This window comes from Alligator mississippiensis, chromosome 12 (assembly GCF_030867095.1).
Source record: "Alligator mississippiensis isolate rAllMis1 chromosome 12, rAllMis1, whole genome shotgun sequence".
Classification (NCBI taxonomy): Eukaryota; Metazoa; Chordata; order Crocodylia; family Alligatoridae; genus Alligator; species Alligator mississippiensis.
Window position 1 is genome coordinate 48022385 of NC_081835.1, and position 25330 is coordinate 48047714.

The following is a 25330-nucleotide window of genomic DNA, read 5'->3' on the forward strand; positions in this document are numbered from 1 at the left end:
TTCTAAGCTGAATTCTACTCTATCCATCAGAACCATTGCTAGCATCACTTGAGAATGTCTTTGGGCTCGGAAAGCTATTCGTTTTCCACTAATGCTGAAACAGCATGGGGAGCTCATAGGAATACACCATAGCCTATTACACTATAGCAGTAAGGTGACTTTGAAGCAATTTTCTGAAATTCTGTATTTTTGTAAGTATGTTAGAAAGGATATGACACTCAAATGAAACTGAGTTTGGTTTGTTCCTTGCCATGTTTCTTGGCAACGATTAATAATATTTTTTTAAATAAATTTAAAGGTAGACTGCTAATACAAGAGTAAGTCTGGTTTTAACAAATTCACCATCAAATTCTGGACCTGAATCAGTTGACAGCATCCCTCTGAAATCATTTTACATGTTAAATGGTTATCATACTTGTCCTACAAAACAAAACCTCTTGTTATAAGAGACAGTTCAAAAGAAAATATAGCAAATATTAATATACTTATTACAGTTGGGTTACAAAGAATCATGATTTGTGTTTACAGCAAAAGATAAGTCACACCAACAGGAAATATGAAAGAGAGCCATTAGCAATAATCACCTATACCAATAGCAGCTTTGCCTACGTAAGAAAAAATAAGAACAAGGGACTTTACTCTGAAAATCTTTCTTTAATATATCTCCCCACTTCCTGTGGAAATTATTTCTGTGGCATTTAGGTGCATTTGCGTGCACAGCATTTCATAAAGAAAAAAAGTCCATACATGTGACCGTGCTGCCTTCTGGCTCAAATATGAAGCTCTATTTGAGTTGCAAACACACACTTAGGAGATTGTGCATCTGAAAACAAGTGACACTAAGAGGTGAGAAGGATGGATAGTGCTGGCAGTGCCATGCAAGATTGCCTCCTGCTGCCCCCTGGCTGTCTAAATCTCTTGATCCTTTGTTATTTTAGCCACTGGCTTTTCCTAGTAAGAATTTGTCAGTTTGCTGATATGTGGTCCTGAGATGTGGACAAATAGGGCCAAAGTTGAAAGACCCGCCAAAGTCTGTTTCACATGAGACTGGAGCCAGCATTAGAATCCACATCCTTACCAGTGAGAAGCTAGTGCTTTATATCACTGTCAACAAGAATCTATGGCTTCCTGTTTTAATTTTACCTTATATTTATACAGCTCAAACCCCTGTAACTATTGCTCACTTTGCACAGTACCAAACACTAAAACAGTGGCTTTCAGAAGAGCTTGGAGCACAGGGACTACTTGCCCCATAATACAATGAAGGAAGCAGAAAGTCTGGCTCCATACAGACTTGTCTTTGTGCCTGCTCCACATCCTCAAGTAAGGGCTCCTCTACCCATATCTTCTGAGCTCTTGCACCCTAAGGCAAGAACAGTTACAAGCACCATGTCCTGAAGACAGCATAGCTTATAGAAGGTATGGAACCCAAATAAGTGTTCTGTGGAGCTAGATTTTTCCAGTTGTGCCAAAGTGAACATAATGGTAGAAGCATCAGTTCTGAAGTTGATCCTATTATATGATGTTATGTGGAGTGGGGTGGTAGAAACAGTCACATGCCTCCAAATCAAAGGTGGGGATGACTTGCCACAATCAATGTGTTATTTAATGGGGAGGAAAGATGTGGTGAGAAGAGACATCCCTGCAGGTCACAATCTTACAAAGAGCATGCTTGTGTTGGCTTAGATACTGCTGCTTTGGCCTTGGGGACACCTTGGGCTTTTATCCAGGTCAAGACAAGTCATGCAGGTTAAAGCTGCTTCAAATATGAAAAGAGACAGGGAAGGGGGGTGTTTGGTTAATCAGTGCATTAGATTTTGTCAGGCTTTTACTAAGTCTTGCATTTGGAGTATGAGCAACATGCTAGTTGCATCCAGAGCTTTCCCTCACTCTTCGATCCCTGGTTAAATTTTCACACCTTTCCATCACATACCGGACGTGTATCTCAATGCATGGTCAAAAATCCAGGTGCCTGAATATCGGTTTCGTGTATATCCAACAGGAGAGCCACGTTCCACTGCTTTTCCATCTAAATTGCGCAAAAAAAATCAGAAAAAGCCCTTAAAGTGGATGAATTTCCAAAAGGTAATGATGGCTGAAAGCTAGTAAAAATGTCACATGCTCATTTGATGTGACGGCCTTATATCAAAATGTCAAAAGGCCACAGAGAGTTTTGTACGGCTTTGTGCAGCACCATTTTATCTAGTGTAAATATTGGGCTCCCCTAAAGTGCTTGCATGTTAAAATAATTGAGCAACTCTGCAGGTAGAGCATGAGCATCTTAACTTGAATCAATACAAATTAGTTGATGGTCTATAAGCAGAAAGGTTTGCAAATGGACCTACCCTCTCCATCCTTGTCTCTTCTAGGAAACATTTATGACCCAATACTCTACCTGATGACATATCATGGCTCCAATGGGAGAGTTTAAATAGATCCTAATACAAAATTCCTTTTGATTAAATCCCAAATGATATAAACTATTTCAAAATCCAAATACCAAAATAATGAAATTCTTAATATTCCAAGACAGAAGTTATCTTGTCTACATGTATCAAAGTCCCATACCCGATCCTCTCAAACTTCCAGCAGAAAGTGTAATTTCCACTGCCATTCCTCTAGGCTTCCATATAGATTTTGTGGGAGTTCACCTATCAAACTCTTCTACTTAAGAAACCTTAGCATCAGTGTTATTCATCCAGCCCAGACCCACAGGCAGCATGCAAAGTCATCAAAAAACCTTATATTTCGGAACTGCTCTGTGTTAGAAAAATGACCACCTGGTATATATGAGGACAGCAGGGCATTCCTTATACTTGCTTCTAAAGATGTGGAGCACAGAGGGATTTGGGGTGTCAAAGTTCTGGCATTCGGCTACTGATCAGGTCCCAAAGTTACTGCTAATTATTCTGCTAATTCAACTTACTTGTAATGCCCAAATAGGGACCCAATGCCCAAGGAAGTATTAGCAACTCTTCTGCAGAAATGAAGAGATTAAGCCAGCGGTCCCTAAACCACCATCCTTGAAGCTTAAGTGACCAACACTCTGGGCATCAACCACTATTCCGCTTTAATACACAATGGAGCTTGGAATGGTCCCAATGTAGTGAGAACAAAATTCTGAGAACAGACAGTGTGTCCAGCCAGAGCCAGGGCACCATTGTCAGGGGGGCAACACGCACACGCACACATGAGCAACCCATGCTCACAGCTGCACTCTCCCCCAGCCCTGTCACACCCCGGGCAGAAGGAGCAGTGCTTAGCCCAGGCAGGCTCCGTGACTCCAGCTTCTGCTGGAGCACCATGCTGCTCTGTCTCCTTAACCGACTGTGCCCCATGCCCCTGCCTGCCTCAGAGAGGGGTGCAGGGGGAAGGGAGGGACACCAAAATATAAGTTTGTCCAGGGTACCATTTTCCCTAAGGCCAGCTCTGTCTCCAGCCTTGATATAGACAAGCCACCTCCCACTGATCTGACAATACTTCTTCTATTGTACAAGAAGAGGTATCTTGTATTAATATATTACCAAAGTGGTGGTAATTTGTCTACTTCTGACTCATTAATTATACTTTATTATGCACCATAGAAAATTATCACTTTAAACAGCCCAAGTTCAAATCTCCATGAAGACAATCACCCTGCCTCTACCTTCCATGTGATTGCAGCTCTAGCAATTTCTACAGTGGGCAACTGAATCAATTCACCATCAAGGTTTGACAAGGGAGGCCTTATGGAAAAACCCTCATTCAGCAGCAGATAAGAAGCAGCTTTCCCTTAAAAGGTATGAAAGGGAAGGGTTAGAGCCATAAACTATTAGCAAGCCTGGATCCCACAGTCCAAGAACAGCAGCAGTACATTGCCAGGCAGCAATGGCTTTATTGAAAGTTGCAGAGATGACTTTGCAGCTATGGAAATATTACTTGTTTGTGGTGTTTGTGAGGGAGTAACTGGAAGTGGAAGATGCAGAAAACCTGAATAGGAGCCAGCTTGAGAAACCACAAGGAACTGATATCTGTGCACTGCAGTTCACACAGAGAGCAGTATTTGGTGGCCAAACAGAAAAGTTATTCAGAGCAAATCTGGGTGTCACCTCCCAACTGAACAAGAACCATGTGAATGGCTGGATGAATGGATGCACTTACGGGGCCTCCTTTCACAATGGAATTGGAGCTAACTGCCAATTGCCTCAGGATTGAGTTGGCTTTAAAGAAACCCAGATAAAAGGGTATAAAATACAAAATATGATGCCCAATTCATTTAAAGGGGAATTGCTAGCTAGGAGATTTTTTTAGTCCATTCCTTATTACTTTTAATGTTACAGGATACTCTCAGCATTTTTGATATTGCTTCTTGAAATTTTAAGTGAGTTTGAAGTGGTGAGTTTAGGTATTCCTTTGGTTAATGCAGGAGACTTGATCCAATGACGCAGGAGGCCACTTCCATGTTCCTAATACCCACTTTCAAATTTGAAAATAGCATCTTCCCCCCTTCCGTCGCCACACGGCTTCCCCTTGCAGATGGCTATGCAGCTTTCCCCAAGTCTCCTGCATTTGGTCACCATGGCATTTTGCTATGTCCAAGTTCAGGAAACACCAATATGGCTGCCTCCTGTGTCTTTTTTTGGTTTTTACACTACTGTGGTCAATATTATCTAGAATGGGAACTGGCAACCCACGGCCTGGAGACCAGATTGGACCCGTGGAACCGTTGAATCCAGTCCGTGGATGTGGGGGCTTTGGCAATATTTGGGGGGGGGCTTCGGCTGCAGGCACTCTCTCTGTGCTGCTGCGGAGGCAACTCTGTGGCAGTGACCAGGCCCTAGCACCTGCCTCTGACCCAGGCTGGGCTGTTTGGGCCTGCAGCTAGAAATGGTTGCTTACCGCTGACTACACTTGTAGAAATCATAGGATTAGTGTTCGTGGGATAGCTGCTAGTGCATAGCCAGCAGAGGGAGCTCATGCACAGTTCTCAAACTGTAACATTATGGACTCCTAAACTCTAGCTTCTGGAGCCAGTGATGTTGCAGGGGGACAGACGGTTCACTGCCAAAGCAGTGGTATCTGTTATGGTAGAGGTTACTTGTTTCCTCTGTTCAAGAGCCTTCTCTCTCTCCAGTTCACCCCTGCCTGCTGGTAGGCAAGTATTATCTCTGGGGCTCCAGCACTGCCAACAGTATTACGTGGCTGACTTTGCCTTGTACTCCTCCATTCTTTCAGGGGGTGGAGAAGCATGGGCTATCTGTGCCCCTTAATCTGGCCCTTGAACTTCTAAGAATAATTTCTACCAACCTGGAACCATGCTAAAGTGGATCAAGTTATTGTGTAAATAACTGTAGTATGTCACTTAATTCATCCCTTCCCTAGTTAAACAACAGCTTTCTCCTATTAGGCTGTGAAAGCCTGGCATATCCAAATGCCAGCCAGGCCTACTAGGTCGCTGCTGCCTCTGTCCTTCATTGTATAATGGCTGCCATAGCTGAAGAAGGGATGGTGAATACAGTGAGCAAGGATTCTGAACATCAAACACTCTTGAACCAGTTCCAGTCTGTCCCTGGCTAATGATGAGGTCTAAGGTTTCACTTAAAGGCAGGGAGGGTTAGGACTGTGAGCTTAACAGGGAAAACCTAGTGTAGTGCAGGTATAAATCACAATGTTAACTGTAAAAAAGTTAAATGAAAGTAACCCAAGGCAATTAAAATCAGTTTCCTTCTTGGCCCCTTCAAGCTAATGTGGTACTCTCGCCACAGTCTACCTCAGTGATTTTCAACCAGGGTGCTGCAGTGAGATCCTTTTAAGTGTAATGCATGATATTAGCACTGATAGGTGTGCATATACCTGCACATGACTCACAAACTAAACCCAGGGATTTGAAATAGGAATCCTGAGCATCAAAAACTTCCTGACTTGTGTTGGTCTTTCTGAGTTCTTTGAAACAGAAGAATTGCTCTATCACAGTCAAAAAATGCATGAAAGCACAAGGCTGGCATTTTCCAAGGGGCGTCTCAAGTTTTAAAAAGGTTGAGAACCACAGGCCTCCTTCATTCTATGAAATGCAATGCATCCTTATACCAGCAACTGTTCTTAGGGTTAAGACTTGTTGAACTGGTGGCAGAAGCAGTTCCATTTTAGATATGGGGAATCTGTCCTGTGACCTGTGAGACATTTGACAGCACTTCTCAATTTCTTTTAATAGAAAACTTTTCTTTTTATCTAAATTAAGTTTTTGTGGAAAGCATTTTTTTCATAACCCCCCCAAGCATTCTGAATTAAATCTGAAAATGCTTCTGCTCAACTAAGGAGGAAGGTTGGTCAATTTTGTCAAAAACAACTACAAAGTTTTCCAGTTTCAACTATTTTTTTTCAACTATTTTTTTTCCTGTATATGTTCATTGGTTTTCCTATATACTCATTGGTTTCATATATGACCACTGCATATGTCATCTAGTTTCTTTTTCACTTCACTTCCCCATGTAAAATAAGGAGGGTTATTCTTCCCTTTCTCTCTCCTTTTAGCTTCTTTATTGAGGCTGTAAATCCTTAGAGCAGGGATTGTCTGTTGCTCTGCATATGCCTGTGAGCAATGCCTAGAACCATGTAGACCTGGTCTTTAAGCACAACTATAGTAAGGGGAGAGATGCTGAATAACCTTGTGGCAGGATACAGAGAAACTTTTAAAAACTCAGCTCAGAGATATATGATAGAGCCAAACCTTGAAGGACCTGCTTTTTTGGAAAACAAGGAATCAATCAGGACAGGTGTATTAGATGACAGCTTACCGAGTGTCTGCTGGTTGCGGACCCCACCAATCACTACACAGATTTCTGCTGGCACATCTCCTGGCCCATCCTTTATGTTCTTCTTGGAATCTTTGGTGTCATCCTGCCAGATCACCTCTTCAATATAGTCATCTGGTACCTCTGTTTTCACTTTCACCTCAGTCATCATTCCAGTCTCTTCACTGGGAGAAGACTGGGAGGTCACAGAATCAGAGCCCTCTGCTTTCGGGCTCTTTGGACTTCTCTTCAAGCGCTCCCTGAGTAGGAGAAACAGGAGAAAATGGAAATTCTCATTTCAAGGTATCCTTTTATAAGTAACAGATACCTAATCTAAGAGACTTTGGGATTTAAAATGACAACATGTGTAGGTATGTGCATTTGTGATAAATGTCCTATTAAATTTTAATTTACTTCTCAAAAGTAAGGAAATTTTGTTAGTAAAACATGACCCAATCTCAATCACTATAAACAACCTTCACAATGAAAAATACCAACCCATTAAATAAGAGCACAAGATCTGCTATGCAAGATCAGACCACTGGTCTCTCAAGTCCTGGATCCTGCCTCCAGCACACATCAGTATTTGGCCTATCAAAGGAAAGACGCTTGTCCAGACAAAAAAAATAAAATAAAATCTGCTCCTGATCTTTGCATTTTGCAACCCTTACAAACCTTCAGAACTGCTCAAAAAACAGAGTCTGTGAACCTAACATGCTGATTATCCTGAGCAACCCTCATTCGAAAGACTCTTCTCTGAATTTCTCCTACTAATGTGCAGTTTCTTCCTTTGCAATCCTTCGCTGCAGTGCAGCCCTCCAACCATAGTGTTTTGCCTAGGATTATTTAAAAACTTACATTAATTACCTGGAAAAGATGAAATTCAGATATGACATGACAGAGCTGGAATAAACACACAAAAATGTAAGCATTAAAGTAAAAAAAAAAAAAGCTTTGAGTGGAGTTTTATCCTTTTATACTAAGATTGGTAAGAGGATGATACTGAAAGCATTAAAGATCTATGGATCTAAGATAGAGTCCATTTTATTGTATGGAGAGGAAGTATGGGGTGTTGATGCCATAATTCATTCAAAAATAGAAACAAATTATAAATTCTTTTAAGGCAGCTTTTATCTGTACCATGTTCTACAATTGGGTGCTCATGTGATCTGATATGGTGTTGCTTCATGTGAGCAGTTTAGCAAAACTAAGAATGATAAAATATTGGATAAAAATTAGAGCCTGTATCCCTATTAAATACCTTACAAAGTACACCTTGAAAGTCTTTCCTCTTCCAAAAAAACCCCCCACTACTAGGATAGTTAAATAACACCTACATTCTCCTCCATAAAAATGGCCTGGGAAATGTACTGACAGTCACTGACCCAATATTACTCTTATACTTAAAACAAATATAAATTTAATAATTAAAGACGCCAGCATGCAGACAGATATGCAGGAAGTGAGATCTTCTAAAAATCTCCTTTTTTGGAGATTAAAAAAGCAGTCTTTTGACCCAGAAATCTACTTACCTGAAGTACAAAACTATGAACAAGAGACCATTACTAGACTACAATTCACTCAAACTGAGATGTGCAGCTGTTATGGACAGGTGGTACTGGACCCCATACACAGACATAAATGTTCTTGCAGGAAAAATGAGACAGATGATTTAAACCACTATTTGTGGTCTCATTTGTTGAAGAAATAAGGGAAAATTGGATCTCTTCATTGGTGGAAAACTTTAAATACTGGGCTAATGAGAAAAAAACCGTTTGGCTTCTCTCTAATAATTTACAGCCTGACCTATACTCCCTGCGTGTACTGGCATTACTTGCACGAACAAGAGTCAAAATCAAATAATATTCCTCTTTTTTATTCTTTTGTTCTAGTATTAGGTATTGTTTCATTTTATCTATTTTTCTATCATTGTATGTCATGCTCTATTTTAATGTCTTTTAAATTGACAGAACGTGTAGTCTTCTATGTTTTTACTAATAACCCTACATGATATACTTGTATTATTATATTACATATAATTTTATTGTCAATTTTACTGTATTGCTTCAGCAAAAAGTGGAAATAAACTATTGCTACTACTACTGTTACTACACTGTGAAAAAAGGCAAAGAACAGAGAGGCTACGGAAAGTGCAAAAGGATCAGGAGAATGTAGAAACAGGACAAGGAAACACCATGAGATTCAATTTTTGAAAAAACAAAACTAATAATGTCTTGGAGGAAAAGAGCCTTTATGAAAGCACATATCCTCAACAGAAGGAAGAAACCTGGAAACCTTAAAATTGGAAAACCTATGACTGACAATGGGCATCAAGTCCAATCTACCCTTTTTCATGTGATATGGAAGCAAAAGAAAGAGCAATGTTGGGCTTCAGACAGGGGATCAGAATGTAATCTGCCTGACTGTGCTAAAACCATTCCTATCACCAGTCTTCAGCACCTTATTACCAGAGATGAAATAATCCTAACACGAGCAAAAAAAGAAAGAAAGAATTTTACAGGATCAGTTTATAAGGACATATACCCAACATAATTCAGCTAGTCAAAGACTATAAACTGAGAACCATAATAACAATTTATAAAGTACTGAGAGGACAGAAACACCACAAAGATAGAAAAATTGCCAAGAATAGCTCAAAGTGTTGTTACAACTAGGAGTATCTGGTAATATAAGGAACAAGAAAGCTTAGGCTGAATATCAGATAAATCAGATATCTAACTGATGACCAGTGATCCTGGTTTTCTGTGTTTAAAAATCACAAATTATCTGGTTTAAGGGGGGGACCCCACAAATTCTTTGATGAAAAATTCCAAAATCCATATTTTTCCATGATTAAAATGAAATGCCACTATATATATATATATAGGTACCAGTTGAACACAATATTTTATTGATATATTTACAATTTTAAAGCAATTTGGAAGCCTACCAGACCCTCAATCACTATAATAAAATAAATTATAAATACCTATACATTTTGACGTTTGAGTTTGGGTTTTTCTTCATGGAAAATCCAAGCTCCCTCTGCTCCCTTCACTCACCAGCATGCAGGTCCAGCCACGGCTTCCCTGCCCTCCCCCACAACTGCTTTGTGGCGCTGAGCAACCCTGATATGCTGGTGCCCTGCCTATGCCATTGCCCCTCACTACCAACCCACAGCCCCTTCACCCCTGCTGGTGCCCTCACTCCCCACCCATAACTCCTCCCCAGCTGCCAGGGCTACGGGACCAGGGACCCAGGTCCACAGTCCCCTACCCGCACAGCAGCGCCTGACCCCCCGCTGCTGCCTGAGTGAGGCAGTGGCTGCTGCGGCAGAGCCGAGCCTGGAACCCAGCTCCCCTCCCCGAAGGGTGGCACAGCCAGAGGGGAGCCCTTTGGGGGAGTGGATGTGGGCTGCCCACTGTGAGCTTGGGACTCCCTGCTCTGCCTCTGTCCCCCTGGGGCCTCCGGGGCCCCACAGGCAGGACCGGCATGGCAGGGCAGAGCAGGACCAGGCAGGGAAGCTTGTTGCCACCACTGGGAGCTCTGCGCTGCCATGAAGAGGTGTCCCTGCCTGCCAAGCAGCAGAGAGGGGCACAACTCCACACTGACATCCCCACTGCTGCTGGGTGGGCAGGGGGCGCCTTGCCATGGCGTTGCAGAGCTCACGGAAGCAGCACCAAGCTTCCCCACCCCACTCCGCCCTGCTGTACTGGGTCCCACCCTCCGGGCCGTGGAGGCCCCGTGGCAAGGGCAGCAGGACAGGGAGCCACAAGTCCACAGTGAGCAACCTGCACCCACCCTGCGCACAAATCTGGGTATGTCCCCCTGCATATCGCCCCAGAACTTCCTGCTGCTCTATCCCGCTCCCCGCGCAGGCCCTGTGGCTGCACATGGCCCCAGGCAACCAGGCACATGCACTGCCCCGGCTGGGCAGCAGCCCAGTCCCAGGACAAGCCCTACCCAACTCCCTCCCTCACTATGGGGGCCTCAATCCTTACCCCACCGCCCTCACCACCGCCAGATTTACCTACGGGAGCTGCTCTCCAGGCTGCCTAGCAGCCATGTGCATGTGTACAAGTGCACATGCACATGGCACCCCTGCCTGATCACTCTCCTCCTGCTCCCCCCAGCCCTTGCAGGCTGGAACTCTGCCAGCATGCAGGGGGAACCCACCGTTTCTCACATTTTTCTTCTTTAAAGGAGAAAATCCAGGGTATTTCAGTGTTTTTCTGTGGCGAATGGAAAACCTGGATCCCTGCTGATGTGATCTACTAGAATGCAAAAAAGGGTAGAAGAGGGAGAGCCACTGCTTGGGTTACTTAAAAAAGACAAGACAAAATACCAACAAATATATGCTAAAATGAATCCTTTACTGGCTTATGGGGGTGTAAGTTGTAGTCGTGTTGGTCTCCGAACATAGGTAAACAAGGTTCATCCGATCCAGGAAGAGTATACACCAACTGCAGAGACTTTCTCAACCTGACTAAGGGTTTTTAAACCCGAAAGTTTGCTAAACATTTTTTCCCAACTATTTAAGTTGGTCTAATACAAGCTATCAGATTCACCCAAAGCACCTTGTCTTACTAGTCTATAACACTTGGTAGGAAGATTATAGGCAGATCAAGATGTAATTCTCATAAGTGAAAGAAAAAATGTACAGGGGGTGGGAGTGAAGGGGATGGAAGCAAGAGGAGCAGATGAACCAAGAGAATAATCATCTATAACAATTACTGCACATCCTCCTACATGGATATAAAGTTGCTATTTCAAATGGGTCAGTCCCATTGGAGCTTCCAGACATTGTATAATATCCTTCCCTTATCCTCATTAAGTAGTGAAATGCACAATTAATAACCCCCAAATTGAAAGAGTTATCCCTGAACTCCCCCTATTCAAGCTTGCTCAATAACTATTCTCCAACCATTTGGGTTGGTCTAATAAAAGATATCAAATTCACCCAAGGAACCTTGTCTGCCTATATCCTTAGACCAACATGGCTACAACCTAAACCCCTATTCAAAGAGGCACTTTCTCCGACCTCCCAAGTCTTCTTGAGAATCACACAGAGCATTTATTACTGATAAAAAAATTAGATAGAAAAATATGAATGAAAAATCAGGAATTATTTAAAGTAACTCTGCTAGGTGGCTAAAAACACCAGCCATCAGGAAACAGGAATACATGGCTGAAAGCCATGGTCAGTGGCAAACTGAAGACAATTAGAAATAAAAACTGAAGAGGAAAAATGAGCAAACAGGTAGTAATTGATCTAAATTATAAGCTATAAAGTGCAGAAAATTGATAAGGAAAGCTAAAGACATCAGGCAAGTATCCATCCCTCACAGGGCTAGAGGCACTAAGAAGGAATTATTTTAAGTGCATCAAAACAAAAGAAATCATAGGCCTATTTACTAGATAAAGGTTGTAACACTATTAAGGTAGAAACACTAAAACTGTTTAATAATTATCTCAGTTCTGTGTTTTAAAATAAATTGGATGATCACCTCATATCATATGAGGATGATGAAGCCCCTTGCATTCCATTTGTACTTGAGTAAAATGCTAAGCAACATCCACAACTTTCCCCCCTCCCCACTTTAGAAATCCATGGTGCATCCACAACTTGAATACTGTGCCATGTTCTGGTCCCACCTCAAAAAGGATATAGAAGAACTAGAGAAGGTACAGAGAAGAGCAACAAGGATGATCAGTGGTATGGAGGGGTTTCCATATAAGAAGAGATTAAAGAGGCTAAGCCTATTCAGTTTAGAAAAGAGAAAATTGAGGGGGGCATGATAAGGGTTTTCAAGGTACTATCATATTTACTTGAATACAAAATAAGGTCGTCGCCCCACACCGATCAGCATCCTGAAAAAAAAATCTCATCTTACCTTCACATACAAGGAAACTGCATTAAATACACTGTCCATCTTTGAACCACTGCTAAAAGCAGCATGTGCTTGGTAATAGAAACCAACTACGAAGTTGATTAAATATAGCCAACATGACTATAAAATAAATGGCCCATATTGGACAAACATGCTGATGAGAACCTACCTGGTTTTTTTTTTTAAATTAAAATATATTTCTATATATATAGAAAGAGAGAGATCAGATTAAATCCCTGGTCAAATCGTGCCGGTTAACAGGGATTTGAACTGAAAAACGGGTGTAAATCAGTAAAAACCAAATGACTTAAAAAAACTGAGAATGCGGAACACTACGGATGAATTAAGTCTATGGCAAATTACTATAGCTAGATTGGGAGGCAAAGCATCAGCGCTCCTGTCGTAGTCAAACCATCGATGAAACTAATGATGCTACTAGTGGACCAAATCAGACAACTGTCAAATCCTAGTTAATCAGCTATGGATATCAGTGGTGTTTCTCCTGGCCAACCAACCAACCAGATGGCTTTTCAGGCTATTGGCCCAGCACTTCAAATCCTCCAACTCAATGTTAAGGGTCTTTCAGCAGCAATGTGTTCCATAATCAGTTCTATGCAATTCACCATAAAGCTGACATACTTTGTCTTGAGGAGATGCACATTGAAGAGGACGAAGATGGTTATTTTACTGTTAATGGTTTTGATCCAATATGCTACACCCTTCATGCAAAATACAGGAGAGCATCTTACATCTGTAACAACGTTTTTGAGGCAACTCACACTTTATCAACTATTCACTGTGATGTCATACAGGTTGGAAGCTTCAGTATCGCAAATGCTGATAAACCACCAAGCAAAACTCAGGGGAACTGTCCTCTTTCATCTCTGCCCCACCTAGCCATATATGTTGGTGGCTTTAAGAGCCACCACACAGACTGGGGTTACTCACACTCAAATGAAGATGGTGACCTGTTCCAAAACTGGGCACCCAGCAATGACCTTACCCTGACCCATGACTCTGTAAACAGTATGGCACCTTCCACTCAGCAAGATGGGACCAAGATTACTCCTCTGACATATGTTGGGTTACATCAGTCAACAACCACCCACAACCAGCATCTTGCATTGTTCTCAATGACTTTCCACACAGCCAACACCGTCCATCACTCATCCACATTGGCCTGCAACTCCCAGTTGATATGAAAAAAATGGAGATCCAGATATCTCAGATTATCTGCTTGAAGCACCTGAGATGCTGCTTGTCAACTGCTGAGAGGACTCAACTTCACAATTTAATTTCGTCACGCCAGTCAGAGGAGTCGGGGACTTCATTTGCTGCCTGGAAGTGGCTCAAAGTCCCCTTGCTCAAACTTGACCATCTGTGTCAGTCAATGCAATCACCACTCACCTTCTGAAATAGGCAGGAGCTGCCCTGCACACCCCTCCCCCAACAATTTTGAGCAAAAACATGAAGAATGGCATCATTTCCATCAAAATGGTCAGAACCCAAATCCCTCCATAAACCTTTTCACCAATAGAACTCAACTCTGTGCTATGCAAATTAAAATCTGTCACTGCAACTGGCTGTGACAATGTACATCCAGTTTCTGAAACACCTCAGTCCTCAAACTCGTAATTGGCTTTGACTTTTCTTCTACCGTATTATGCATGAAGGACGAATTTCATCAGCATGGTGCTGAACCAAAATCATTGGCCTACCCAAGTCTGGCAAAGACCCACAATTAGCAGCAAGTTACCAACCAATCTCCCTCCTGAGCATCTGCTACAAGACACCTGAGAGACTAGTTTTGCAATGTATTTCTCCAGTAACTGATTCTGCTCTAAGCCCAGACAAAGTGGGATTCCACCGTGGCTGGAGCACTTGTGATCAAATTCTAGCCTTAACCACCTTTATTGAAAATGGCTTTCAGAAAAACATGAGGGCTGGTGTCTTCCTTGATTTAACAGAAGCATATGATACTGTCTGGCATATCAGTCTACTGGCAAAAATATCGGGAATTCTGCCAGACTGGGCCACTCGTCTAGTTGAACCATTACTACATGGCTGACACTTTAGAGTCCACCTGGCCAAATGAACTAGCTCTTGGAGACATCAAACCAATGGCCTTCCTCAGGGATCAGGACCAATGCCTCTCCTTTTCAACCCGTACATTAATGACTTGCCAATGCCTGACTCATGGAAATTTGTTTACACTGATGACAGTGCCTTTGCCACCCAAACTCATGACTTTTCAAGTCTGGAACTCACACTTGATAGAGACATGAGACTGATGTAAGAGTACTGCCTAACGTGGCACCTCAAACCAAATATCTCAAAGACTGTCACGAGTGTTTTCCATCTGCATAATGCCAGCAGTAATCGTGAACTCTATCATGTTAAATGGTCAGCCTCTCAAATTTAAAAGCAGAGATGCAGGGTGAAAAAATTTCCAGTGCTTTTTTTTCCATGGGAAATCTTCCATTTCTAAAAATTCATTGTTTCATAAAGTTCATTAGTAACAATGAACGGATGCCAATACAATATTAGGATGCTTGGCAGTTTCAAAGTTGTAATTAATGTTTTTCAGGTGATTATCCCTAGGAAGTGTATGAGAGAATACATATATGTTTTATTGATTTGTAAACAGGAGGGTAAATACACTCACATAATAATCCAAACCAAAAATCAAGTTATGAATTCACCTAATTGTCTGTGCAGGTCAAATCAAAACCAAAGCTAAAATTCTTATTTCATCTCAGACTGCAAGTGAAAGCAAAACCAAAACTAAAACTGTGATTAATTTGTTTCACTTTCAGTTCAGCAAACACACAGAGCAGTGTCTCGTTTCTTTTCTTGACTTGGGGAAGTTGAAGTGTTTGCATAAGGTCTGTTAGTTTTTTAGTGCTTTTGGTTTGAAGTAGTCAAAATAATGCCTAATCAGAAAAAAAACTAGTGTGTGGCATCATTATAGATGTCAATACTGCAGGCAGGAGCATGCTAACAACACAACAAGAATGAAGAAACATTTAACAACATGTTGAAACTATCCTGAAAGAGTACAAGCCATATACAGAAAGCTAATACAATGAAGTAGTGGAACAACATCATCTAAGAAAAGTCTACTTTAGGAATCCTATGCAACTAAACAAATTATTATATTAAACAACACACAGTTTAGACCCAGGACAAGCAATTATTTTGGGCAGAGGGCCACTTACTGAGTTTCGGCAAGCCATTGAGGGCTGCATGACAGGCAGCTCAGGGCAGATCAATATAAATTTTCTAAATTTTTTAGGGGCCCAGCAGGCTGGATAGAATGGCATGGCGGGTCGCATCCAACCCCCGAGCCACATTTTGCCCACCCTTGGTTTAGGTTAACATTTTTATTGTTTTAAATAATTGTAATTTTAAAAGTTGTTAATGCAACTCTGGACTTTTATTTATTTATTTATCTATTTATTTATTTATGTGTTTATTTTAAATTTTTGTATCCTGCTTTTCTGCTTGTACTAAGCACCAAAAGTGGCTTAGGCTTAACAATAATTTTTTTTTTAAATTACAAAATACATAAATAGCTAACTATTTTAACCCAGCAGAGTAAGCTTAGTCCACTGGCTGAGAGCAGAGGCCAGACTATACTTCCCTTTGGCTCTGCAGTCCCAGGGCAACTGAGCAGCAAGTTGAGCAGCAGGGTACTTTTTCTGGCAGGGAGAGTGGAAGAAAGCTCCTTGCCACTTCTTCTGATGGAAGACACCAGACCAGAATAGGCTAAAATAAAAAATCTTTTCCCACTTTTGTTGCAAGAACTTGGTAGCTCAAGTGAAATAGCAGATTCGCAAAAAATGGAAAATGAAAATGTTGAGCTACCAGGTCTGGGGGAAGAAGCAGCAGGGTCCTCACTTTCAAGATCACTGTCACCAGATAGGCAATCCATCACGAGTAGCTGTTCAAGACAGTCCAGCTTTTTATCAAGCTTTGTGGCAAAATGTCAAAAGAAGATCAAGAAAAAGCAGATGGACATTAGCTCGAGCTATATTTGCAAATGGTACACCTCTTTCCATACATTACAAACTAATTCTCTCCCATCAGATAAGTTACCATTATGTTATCGCTTATCACATTCTCTCTTAGATAGAGTATGACAGACTTCATACAATGGTTATTTAAAGGATTGCCCAAGCAGAATCACTGACCTTGATGTCAGATGGATGGAGTGATATACAAGAAAATCCTTTATTGAACATTATGTTAGCAACACCTGAACCAATATTCTTGAAAGCAATTGCTACCAAATCTTCTAGTGATGCAGGTAAATACATAGCCAGATTACCGAGCGAATAGATTGAAACTGAAGGTTCCTGCAGGGTACAAGCCCTTGTAACTGGTAATGCTAGTAACATGAAAGCTGCACAGCAAATATTAAAGTATCCTCATTTAATAATATTTGGCTGTCTTGCTCATGGGTTGAATCTTCTGGCAAAGGACATACATAGTAAGTGTGAATACAATGAAGACAATATTGGCAAACTGCAAAGCGGTTGTGAAGGTATTCAACAATCATCATGTTGCTAGTCAGACTTTGAAGAAATTACAGAAAGAGAAGGAGGGGAAAGAAAGTGCACTTTTATTGCCAGGAGAAACCAGGTGGGGTTCGGCTACAAAGCCTTTACATAGTTTGCTGTGCACAAAGAACTGTTTGCAGTGTGCTTCAATAGATGACACAGTATCCCAGATTATTCCCGTGAACATTAGGAAGCAGATTCTTGACAATGATGTGTTCTGGGTTCGAGTTCAAGGAGCATTCAATTTGCTACTACCAGTTTCAGTGGCTATCAAGAAACTTGAAGGAAATACACCAAGCCTTTCAAATATTCCAGAGAGATTCAGACAACTGAATGAAAATCTAATTGAGCTTTTGCCGCCTTCACCTCTATGCAAAAAATAAGTAGTAAAACAAATGTTTACTAAGAGATCTGAGCTTTGTTCTCATCCAGTTCATCTGGCAGCAAACCTTCTGGATCCGCAACACAGAGGACAACATTTATCAGAAGATGCATTATGTACTGCTCTTGATACAATTATGGAAGTAGCTAAGAATGTCCCCAACATTGACAAAATAGCCACGATGACAGACATTGCCGAGTACCACACAAAAGAAAAACTTCGGAGCAAAAACATAATTTAGTGGGCAGCAGAGAATGTGTCTCTTCTCACATGGTGGAAGGGATACTGTAACACCTGACTGTTGTCCAGGATTGCTTTAAGGATCCTAAGAATTCCACCAACAGCAGCTTCTTGTGAATGGAACTGGAAGGTTTTCAGCTCAATCAAGACAAAAAAGAGGAACAGACTAACAAACAAACTCACCACTAAGCTTATTTCTATTTCTTAAAACCTCTTGCTTCTGGAGAATCAGTCAGAAGCACAATTAGTGAAGAAGATGCAGTGTGATGATAAGTTGCCCTTGCCCAGAGACTCATTGGTAAAACTATCCTTTAGCAAAAGAGGATGTGGTTCAAGTACTTCTGAATCAGATTTGCCTCAATCTGATTCTGAAATGGAACTAATAAGTACAGCAAGTGATACTACAGATAGTGACAGTGAAACTGAAGGTGCCACAATGACCTCTGTGGAAGAGAGTTAAACTCTTGTGAAGTAGATGAGTGGACAACCACAGCATATCATGCACAGTTCTTTGGGTGTTGTAACAAGGGACTTTCTTGGGGCCAGTCTGCCATTGGCTTGCCCACCTGTTCCTGGGCTGCCTGCCTCACTCGCCTGCCATGCCTTGTTGTTTCATAATTGGTTCTACTTAGGCAGGAGGCTGCCCATTCTTGCCCCGAAGCCAGGGGGCACTCTCTGTGGCTCTGATCCTCCCCTATACTGCAGCCCAAGCCTCACAGATGGCATCCAGGTGACAGAATGCTCCCGGCCTACAGTTGGACCAACCTTAGCCCTCACTGTCATGCCTCATTCATACATGCATGCATACCACCCTCTCACTAGGGTCTCTCATGCTCCACCCCCACTCACAGAGCCTTTCACACATCGGCCAATTATACCGCTTTGCTCCCTCCTGGAGTGGCCCTCTTAGGCCATAGGCTTTATCTAGCGCACACCTTGGGTGGCAGATGTACCATCTTTTGGGCCTCTCCCGTGACTCTCACTGGGGTAGTGGACAGCCATTTACCCGACCTGGGCCAAGCTTGTCCTGGCCCCTCCTGGGGCAACTCTAAACGAATCTACACACACGCACTGGGCTCCCAGCCCTCTGGTTTCCCCCTCACTAGGGCTCCACTTCCATCTCCTCACTGGGGCTCCACACCTCTACTACTTCACTGGGGCCTAACCTTACTGGGGCTCCACATATACCCCCTCTGGGGTCTCCAGGATCTCACATCCCTACTGGGCTCAGGTGTCACTCTGCTTGCTGTGCCTGGCCCCACTACTCCCACTCCCTGGGGTCTTACACCCTCTTCATGGGCTCAGGTGGCCACAGGCATGCCTGGCCCCACTACTGACTCCAGAGCCCACCCAAAGATGGGGGCTGGGATTAAGAAAAACCTCCAAAAATTAGATACTATACCTGGAAAATTATATCAAATTTATAAATTTTCCATATATAGAATGTAATTACAGGGGAGTTGTCTTATAATCAGGGTCATCTTATATTAAAAAAATATACAGTAATTGGTGATCAGAAAGTAAAAAAGGGATTTATTATTTCCTATCTCCACAATACAAGAATTAGGGGTAACAAAATGAAACTAGTAGGTAGTAAGTTTAAAACTAACAAAAGGAAGGGGGGGGGGGTTTCCACACAGTGTGTAATTAAAATGTAGAACTCATTGCCACCAGATGTGGAAGCTGACAGTTAGCCAGATTCACAAAGGCATTAGACAAACTCTTGGAATAAAAGGGCATCAGTAGCTACTGTGCGTGGGAGTTAGGGATACAGGCTCTGAACGAGAACTTCCTAGACCTTAAATCCTGGGAGGCTACAAGTGAGAGAGAAAGTGGAAAAAACCCTGGTTATATGTACCAAGTTCACTTTCCCTTTCAGCACCCACTCCCTGCCACTGTGCGACACAGGAGACTAAGCAAGATGGACCTATGGTCTGATCCAGTAAATGACAATTCTTATGTTCATTAGGGACAAACAGACAAACATTTTTAGATAAGCAGGCCTGGTTGTCTTGCATACATAGAATTCCAAAGGTGTAAAAATGCTAATAAGGGCACAAGGGATGACCTGAGTGACTAAGCCAAGCGTCAGTCTTGACCAAAATAATGGAAAACTGAAACAAGAAGCAATTGAAAAAGAATAGGAATATAATGAATGCCACTTCAAGTGGTTTTATGGAAAAAAGGCCTTGTTCAATAAACCTTTTTTGAGATCATAAGTGTAGTTGATAATTTTAACTGTGCATATGTAACATGCTTAGATATCTGCAAGGCATTTGACTTTGTAGCATGTGACATTATGATTTAAAATACTAGCATAATACAACATCCATAAAGCATAAGTAAATATAAAAATCAATGCTGATAAAATCTGCAGATGTCAAACAGTTTGGTGGAGTGATAAATAAGGCCAAGAACTACACTGCTGAGAAAGAGTCATCAAGATCACTTAATAAATGAGGCTCATTTAAAGAAAATGTGTTTAAATTCAGCCAAGTGCAAAGTCATACATCTGAAATAAAGAATGCAGGCCATACCTACAGTAGGGACTTGTATTCTGACAAGAAGCGACTGTAAAGTACACAGTAATCACAATGGACAATTTTCTCATCACTAGCTTCCAGTGAAACATTCTGGCCATGAGAGATAAATGTGATTACTGGACAAACACAAATTGGGAAGTGGCAAGCAAGATGGACAGGCGATTTGACCTTTTTGCATAGCATTGTTAAAAGCAATGTTACAATACTGAATACAGTTTTGGTGAGCACACTTTACAAAAAGATTGTTAAAAACAATTGGAAAAGAGGCAGAAAAGAGGTAGAAAAATTATTCAAAGGCTACAGAAAATACCTTGCAGTCAGATACTTTAAAAGCTCAATTTGTTTAGCTTACCAGAAAGGGAGAAAGAGGTGACTTGATTAGGGTATATTAGTACCTGCCTGGAGAGAAAATACTGGGTACTAAAGCGCTCTTTAATCCAGCAGAAAAAGGCATCACAAGAATCAATGGTTAGAAGCTGAAGCCAGACAAATTCAAATTAGAAAGTAATTAACCATTGGAACAAACTCCCACCACTTGATGTCTTCAGATCTCAGAAGGTATACCTTAGCAATTCTTAAATTGCTGCATTCAATCCAAAAGCAACTTGATGGCAGAATTTGATGGGCTGTGCTATACAGGTGGTCAGACTAGACGATCTAAATTTATTTTCTGGCCTTATACTATATGATTCTCACAATGACTAAATCAGGACAACTCTGAAAGTCCCCCAGATTAGCTTTACACGCTCCCTGGTCGTGTTTATCCACTTCTGCTAAGAAGCTAATTTCCACAGACCCTGATGACCAGCTCTTGCCTAATCTTACCTGGTAAGGATACACTTAAGCTCTGTGTAAATATCAGCTAAAAAAGCAACGCTATTTTACTAACACTGCCGCTAATCCCCAAACATTAACACATACTTATCATACACAAGACACCAGTTCTTTAATGACAGAAGGCCTTTGAACAGAAAAAGGTAAATATCCCATAATTTAAGAAACCCTGAACCTGCCCTTGAGGGTTTACACCAGAAACTACTCTGCAATGGTTCTGCAGAAATGTATTTCAAATCTATAGAACATGCAAATGGTATTCTCGATACGGACCATATGGTTATGTTTGATATTCAAGCCACACCACACTTATTCTCTCATTGGTTACACAGCCAAAGGATTCCTTTAGTCAATACACAGTGAAACTAAATTTACAGCTAAACAACTGTTCCACATGAACTCCCTGTGATGGCACTCCTATTTCATGCAAAGTGAAAACTGGCTTATTCCACTGAGAGCATCCACATGGGGATTTAATGTGGAGTAGCTAGGGCACTGCGAATTCACATCTTATTTATTTCTCACTGATTTTTCTGTGTAGATAAGCCCTCAGAGATGATGAAAGGGGAGTAAGACTTAGCAGTTCAAGTTTTAATAATTTTGTTCTAAAAATCTCAAAAACCCACAGAAACCATGGGTTGAAAATCAGGCAAGAGCAAATGAGTTCTCATCTGGCCACAACTGATACTGATATATATTTTTAGATCAGAATGGATTACTCCCTACTTAACCTCTAGCCGCATCCTGGGTGCTGACTAGTCCTCAGATTTCTTTTTTCCTAACCACTTCCTGACACTATACTCTGAGTCTCACAGCTTCAGGAAGTTGACAATTCTCTATTTTCACCATGAGGTACCTGGATTTTACTGCACAGGCCAGAATTTATTTTGCAGTAATGAAAGGCAAAATCATGCAGACTAGGAGACTCCAAAATGCAAGAACCAAACATCTGCAAATGCACTTTTAAGTTGGAGAAAGTGTGCTGCATTTCCTTTCAGTTCTGAATGTGTACCACTCAGACACTTTCCTCACAAACTATTTCATGTTGTGAAGCACGCAGTCCAAAAAACTTAAATTTTAACTACTTTTCATAACTGCATTTTTAAAAGGCTTTTTAAAAATCATCATTAAAATCATTATTCAATAACTCACTTAAAGAGACTTTCCAGGCATTGGTCAGTTTTAATTATAGTCAAACTGCCACTATAGTCTATTTTACTTGGACTGAACCCACGGTCACACAAGAACCATAATTTTCCAAATATATTCAAGTATATAAAGGAAAGGAGAAAAATTAATCAGCTCCCTCCCCCTACCCCTCTCCTCCTCCCCACACATACTATATGTCCAATCATTACTGTACTTATGTTAAGTTTGGAAAGCATATGGTACTGGAGGACTTCAGGAATGGCAGACAGAGACTAACAACTGTACCTTTTTGGTTCAGATATGCCCCCTGTCATACTGACAATGTACACAGAAAAGTGAAAGCAATGTGCTTTTCTTAATTATTATTTATTTCATGATCAAATCTATTAAATGAGTTCACAGACATGTTTCCACCAATATGATCTGCCTTTTACACTGCTATAAGTGTACAGCTGTTGTGTATCCGCACATCTTGGTTACTTCTTTTACTTATGCAGTTTTGGGGTGATATGAATGGACATGATGGAATGTATCAAACAAGGACTAGTCCAGCAGCCATCTGAGCTGCTCAAAGCTCTGGTGATATAGGCATTGTGATGGTCCTGGGCACGCATTTGACACAGTCAATCAGGTGCCACTGTTTTATGCAGGCATGCATCCATGATGTCTTCATGAGCTAATACTGGTTAATTTTAGAGAACAAGCAAAATGTGGCTGCCTTTAAATAGTCAATGAAGTATATAGTTTCACATATGCATAACAAACCTGGGAGTCTGAATTCCAGATGTTACCAACAAAAGGGATTATATTGCTCTGGGTAAAATTTTCCAAAATTAACAATTTAAACAATCCTTTAGAAATCATGTCAGACAAAAATTTGAAAAGAAGAAATTACAGCACCTTTTCTTTATGTAACACTGTGTGGGCTACCTATCACAGACTCTGGGCTGATGCAGGGCACGGGCTCAGAGAGGTGGTATAGGGAACACTGCTGAAAGTTTGAAAAGAGGTTCCATGAACAAGATTACAGCCCCATGATTCATGTGATACAAGTTACAGTATTACTGGCACCAGCTGCCCAACTTGGTCCAAATTTAAAAACAAAATCAAGGGCTAAGTGTCAAATGCCTTAAATTCACTCATTTCAGCTTTGCCTTCTGGGAGATAAATTATTTTGTATTGTTTGTGAAATCTCCCATCATATGCTGCTCTTTACATTGGTCTCTTTCCCCTTCATGTCAGTTATTAGCTTTTTCTGCCCTATTACTAGTGATGACTGCTAGTTTTCCCAATGACAGTATCAAGCCAGGAGAACACTGGACTTGTATACTTTCTTGAATTAGTTTGAATCAGATACGTAGTCCTAGGAGAAAGCAAGCTTTGCTCTGATATTTGGAAACGAAAAAAAAATCCTTTCACAAGGAAAATGGTTCATAGAAGACTTCTGTGAAACATCAAAATATTAAGGAACAGTCATGCAGTGGCTCCACAGAAATGGATAAGGTGACCCAGGAGGCTATTTTTTATCCTCAACCTCTGTAATTCTAGGATGCTGCTGTCCCTCTGAAACCCCACAACCCTATTAACAGAACAGATCTTTTCCATCCACATACTAGCTAACGCCTCTTCTTACAGATGAAGAATGATGAAAGGCAGCTCCAAACTTTCTTGGGATGGCATGTGAGTACTGCCTCGCTAGAAAACTACCATTGAAGCCACTCTTCTCCTCTTATACAGACTAATCTCTGAAGTTTTGTTTCTGGCAAGAGTAACCAAAAGAAAGCAACTTTCCAGCTCCAAGGACAATTGAGAAGGACAATAAGTCTTGATGTATTTTTCTTTCAGGAGGGCTGGCAAACTTTCATGTTTTCTCTGACATCTTGAAACACTATTGGTTCTGAAAGGCTGACAGTTCCCAGTGTGAACATCGAGTGTTGTGGACAAGCAACCCGTAAGGTGTTCCAAAGTACCATGGCAAAGAGATAAGACCATCACCCCTTGAAATGCACATCTCGCTCTGCTCTAGCAGGGAGGCAGGTCTGGTCTTTTGCGTCACCACGGAGCAATACCAGACCACATGACAGAGTACTGAGAACATCAGGGGATCAATTTGTCAGAGACATCCATATCTGAGAATTAACCAAGGGTTTGGCAGGTGTTAGATTTCAGACAGACAGTTTTTCCAAGTTAAACTGCATTTGCATTTCTGCCCTTCTGGTCACTGACTGTCTGCCCACCCCAGGCTTCCAGCCTTGCATTGTTATTGCTTCTGCACTGGAATAATGCAAATGTTCCATTCTCTGGCTCTGCCGTCTGCACTCCTGTGTGGATCTCTTCAGGTTTGATTTCCATTCAGTATCTGCAGTGCAGTGCTCTCTGGGACTAATAATGTTGCAGCAGCATGGTCATCTGGGTTTGATGTCATCTGCGTAGACTGTACATGCATGTGCAACTTGGAAGATAATTAGACACCTGCTCCCTGCTAGGTCTAACTTCCTATGAACTCCTCCACAGAGCAACATCCTGGGGTCAGTCAGCATATCTTCCTACACAGCCCTTGACAAATGCCAATCCCATTCCTCTCTTGAGAAGTCTTTTTACTGTTTGGTATCCGTCCCTAAACAAGGTTTGCATCGTCTTCAGTGGAGACAGGATACAGAACCCTTGAGACAGGTAGGCTCCCTCTCTGTTCCAAGTGTATGTCTGAATGTTTTTATCCAAAGAGCTATTGTTTTGCCTTCTTACATAGCGGTCATTAACTAAAATTTTAAAAGTGTAAAATAAACATTTCAGTACTCCCAGAATGTGTTTTATAGTTTTTGCCAATAATTAGGTTATAGAGTCATACACTTATATAGTAGCTCCATAACACAGTAGTGTAAATGGGCGGGTTACACAAGCATCAGCTACAGATGATGACTTAGCTGGGGAGTGCACAAAATAACAACCACTGCCAGCT

General features: G+C 41.4%; 1 protein-coding gene across 18 annotated transcripts in view; it reads right to left on the reverse strand.

Moving 5' to 3' along the window:
* Window positions 1-25330, reverse strand: part of ZNF618 (zinc finger protein 618) — a 275207-nt gene that overhangs the window by 88726 nt on the left and 161151 nt on the right. For 14 of the 18 annotated variants that reach the window (XM_019475707.2, XM_014602702.3, XM_019475706.2 and 11 more), the window contains 2 exons: window positions 6774-7030; window positions 1934-2029 (listed from right to left, as the gene is read on the reverse strand). In XM_019475707.2, coding sequence (XP_019331252.1) covers window positions 1934-2029; window positions 6774-7030 — 353 coding nt within the window. The remainder of the gene's footprint in view (window positions 1-1933; window positions 2030-6773; window positions 7031-25330) is intronic. The other 4 variants (XM_059715449.1, XM_019475712.2, XM_019475713.2 and 1 more) reach the window with 1 other exon arrangement.